Below are 3,564 nucleotides of genomic sequence, written 5' to 3' on the forward strand. Positions count from 1 at the left end.
CTAGAAAAATTTTGAGTTATTTCGTGAGACTAAGCGATTGAAACTTCTATGGCGAAGCAAGCCCAGCTGGCGGATCGAGCAAAGGGCGTGAGAGAGGAATAAAGGAGGGCTAAAAAAGAAAAGCTTACTCCGACGTGTGAACGGCATTGTCGCCGTAATCCTCATGCCCGATACAGCAACTGAACAGAACTTTGCACAAATCAACAATTGACCAAACTTTTTTTTGCCCCTGGTATCGAAGGTGGCTTACGAGGAATGTAGTCATCCCGCCCAAGACCGCAGACGGAATTGCCACGAGCGATGCAGCAAATTTCGAGAAAATTCCCATAATTATCAGGAAAAAGCTATAACAAGCATGAGTTATTATGATCAGCTAGCCGCGTGTCTGGGGAGAAGAGGAAAAAAAGAAAGAAAGGAACGGCTAATTTTCAACGGTATTACGAACCAGCATCCATATCCAGCACCGCGGTTTGCGCACCGGGTGAGAGCGATGACGCCCTAATGGTTTGTTAGTCAAGACATCAGGGATGGAGAAAAATATTGGGAAAGGGCAATACATACGTTATTCTGAGCGTACGTGCTCATGGGAGTGATGGTGGCTAAACTTGCTAAAAGTCCGTTGATGCCATCTGCCAAGAGACCTCCCTGGATACGTGAGTCGAACATTTTACCATCGACATCAAGTTTGGAGACTGTTCAAGTGTTAGATTCCATCACCCTCTACCGTGCAGGGAAGACATGTGAATACCATCGCACGTTGCACTGATATCGCCAATCGCCTCGCACGCTAGAATTATATAAACGGCTAATGTCCTACGAGAAAATTAGCAATACAGAGGCTGGTGTTGGCTCAAGACATACGGCAGTACGAGCGGCCCGTATATTGAGAGCTTGAATGTCTGAACCCAGATAAATGAAACAGTAGGAGCCTAGAACCAGTTAATACGGTAGATGGGTATCCCCATAGCATCAAATTCAACCTTACCAAGTCGATATTCTTTTTGGAAAAGTAGCCAGTGGCTGCAGCAATAATACATCCAAATAGCAGTCCAATGGCGACGCTGGTGGACTGCATAACAGGACCTAATAATTACTTAGTAAACATTGCTGGATTGGGCTTCGTTTATTTACTTCCAAATCTCTCGCATATAATGATAGCAATGAAGACGGAGAATCCGAGACCTGATAAGAGGGTTAATTACATACAACCCAGGTTACAAGATCACATTTCAGAGAAACTCACCAATAAACTCTGCGGAACCCCAGGGCAGGGGATGCGGAGCTGCAGTATTGGGACATAAGGAGAAAGGTCCCGTTTTAGGCGAATCAGCGCACGGTCCATTCCCTCCAGCCCAATTCTTAAAACCGGATGCAATTAACTTGACACCGACGAGCATCACAGTCGGGCCGGTGACCAGAGGAGGGAAGATCTTTTGGAGAAGTCTAGGTGGCATAAAAGAAAGGGCAATTTCCAAAAGCGCACAAACACATCCGGTTCCAAGGATCGCGCCTGGATAAACTTTGGGTAAGCCTTGTTGTGTTCGATCGTGGGAGCACTTGTCATAACTTACCGTAACCGTCCGGACAGGGTAACTTCACACCGCCTTCCATTGGGCCTGCGATTTCTAGGGTTAGGGAAGAGATTTTGTGAGGATTGTTTTTGAAAATGTCACGTACACTGTTTCACGTGAATCACACACGGTTAGTGACGGATCCGCGGGTGTTGATGGTTCAGAATCTCACCTTTCCATTAGCATACATCTGTTCCAAAGCACCCTGGGCAACGGGTATAATGGCAAACGAGGTTCCAACACTGCTATGTTTAGCATCGGCCCATTCTGGCATTCGTCGCCCGGCATTACTCACACAGATATAAGGCCAGTCCCGATGTAATAACTACCGGCGCACATCATATCAATTAGCCAAAAAACCTTAAAAAAAAAAAAAAAAAAAAAGCGCACCACCCATGCTGTACTCCGCAGGACTATGCACGATGGGTACATACGGGGTTCCCCAGATGTGGAATCTGGTAATCTGAATAGCAGACAATATACCGCAAACAATCAATGCGGTGGAAACGAGGTACTGTTGAGCCCCCGCCGACAAGTTGGCACCTCCTGCCCCTCCTAGGATTAATGGTGGGGAAACTACTCCCGCCAGCATTGCTAGAGCACTATTGAAGGATATGAGCGATATCAGCAAAAAGCTCAACCGGGATGTACGAGTGTATATCACGCAATTACTGAGGGCGCAAGTATATATAGAGAGTAGGAAAGTTGGAAACGCAACTGCTGAAACCCTAATAGTAGCGCAAGCAATACCGGCATCCGATCATCTAGTCCGAAAAAAGGCGCCGATCGGCGTGGCTTCCTCATGAATGGGAGCCTAGGCTACATTGTTGGATTCCCGGTTGGTAAGTATTGCGCTTTGCTCCTGCTTGTTCTGCTATGTAGAAATATGCGGGGGTAGAAAGGGTGGACGGGAAGAGGTGTGGAGACGGGCATGGAGGCTCATAATTCCCATACCCGAAACAAAAAGGCATAATCGTAGTCGCCGAGAAGCCCCTCTCTGTCACGAGCAAGCAAACAAGCGGGTTATTAGCGACTGATATGATCCGGCGTGAACATGCTATGACCCACGCACCATGACCCGCACAATCTTGAACTGCGCGGTGAAGGGGAGAGGAGATTCACTTACTTTGTCAACAATGCCTTCTTAACACTGCGAGCATGATCTCCAAACGTCCTCTTGCGCACCGTCGAGGGAACAATTTGATCCGGCTCTGTCATTTTGATACTGTGCCCGTAGGATAGAGGCTAAGCGCAAATTTAAGGAGAACCGACGATAGGAGTACGGGTCGGTTGGTGTGTATCGAAGCAACTCCAAGCAATTCGGTGATACTTGTTAACCCGAGTGAGTATCGATCGACGATTGAAGGGAAAGGACAAGAGTCGAAAGGTGGGTTCGTTATTAATATATCGCAATTCCTTCCAAGACGATGAAAAGCTCTCCCTGAAGATCAAGCTTTATATAGTAGAAGACTTGGTATCATAGAAAGGTAGGCATACTTGCAGGTCTGGGGCAGGTCGGTACCATGCAGGTAAGCCTGAAAAGATTCGCACGTAACCAGAACAGCGATAAGAATGAGCAATAAAAGGAAGCCATCATAATATCATCAACTCTTAAGCGAGGGGAACTTGAACTGAACCATCAAGGCTACCTTTGATGAGCCTGCCATAGGGGTTCGTGCTCAGGAGCACCACCGCTCGAGCAAAATACTTTGCCATCTTTACTCACCTGCCCTCCAATGCCCGAGCTTCCCGCGCCGCCATCTCGCTATTCCAAACCGTATGATATGACTTTTACTTTTCTTTTCGGTGTTTCTTTTCTTCTTCTCCCCGTTTCGGTGAATGCCACCTTACAATCTGGTTCCAATCCGCGCTTCAGTCCACCAGCCGCTCGGTCTGAAAAGTTGTCCCCATTTTTTTTGAGACGAAAAACCCCAAACGCCTAAATATTTCCTTTTTCCTGAAGAAAGCGAACCTGGAGCGCCAGGCGATTCTC

The 3,564-nt window shown here is 47.3% G+C and overlaps 1 protein-coding gene; it reads right to left on the bottom strand.

The window, feature by feature from the left end:
• Nucleotides 1-3,171, bottom strand: GSTUM_00002589001 (uncharacterized protein; the record flags this gene model as incomplete). XM_002836245.2 has 15 exons in its annotated part: nt 2,698-3,171; nt 2,526-2,568; nt 2,290-2,390; nt 2,006-2,173; nt 1,867-1,896; nt 1,744-1,813; nt 1,244-1,556; nt 1,132-1,182; nt 986-1,083; nt 862-929; nt 749-813; nt 562-692; nt 446-498; nt 251-344; nt 1-189 (listed from the first exon to the last, which is right to left on the bottom strand). Exons 1-15 carry the CDS (start codon nt 2,787-2,789, stop codon nt 1-3), a joined length of 1,566 nt encoding a protein of 521 aa, XP_002836291.1. The 5' UTR covers nt 2,790-3,171.
• Nucleotides 3,172-3,564: the final 393 nt, after the last annotated feature.

Source organism: Tuber melanosporum, assembly GCF_000151645.1.
Source record: "Tuber melanosporum whole genome shotgun sequence assembly, scaffold_137, strain Mel28".
NCBI classification, from domain to species: Eukaryota; Fungi; Ascomycota; class Pezizomycetes; order Pezizales; family Tuberaceae; genus Tuber; species Tuber melanosporum.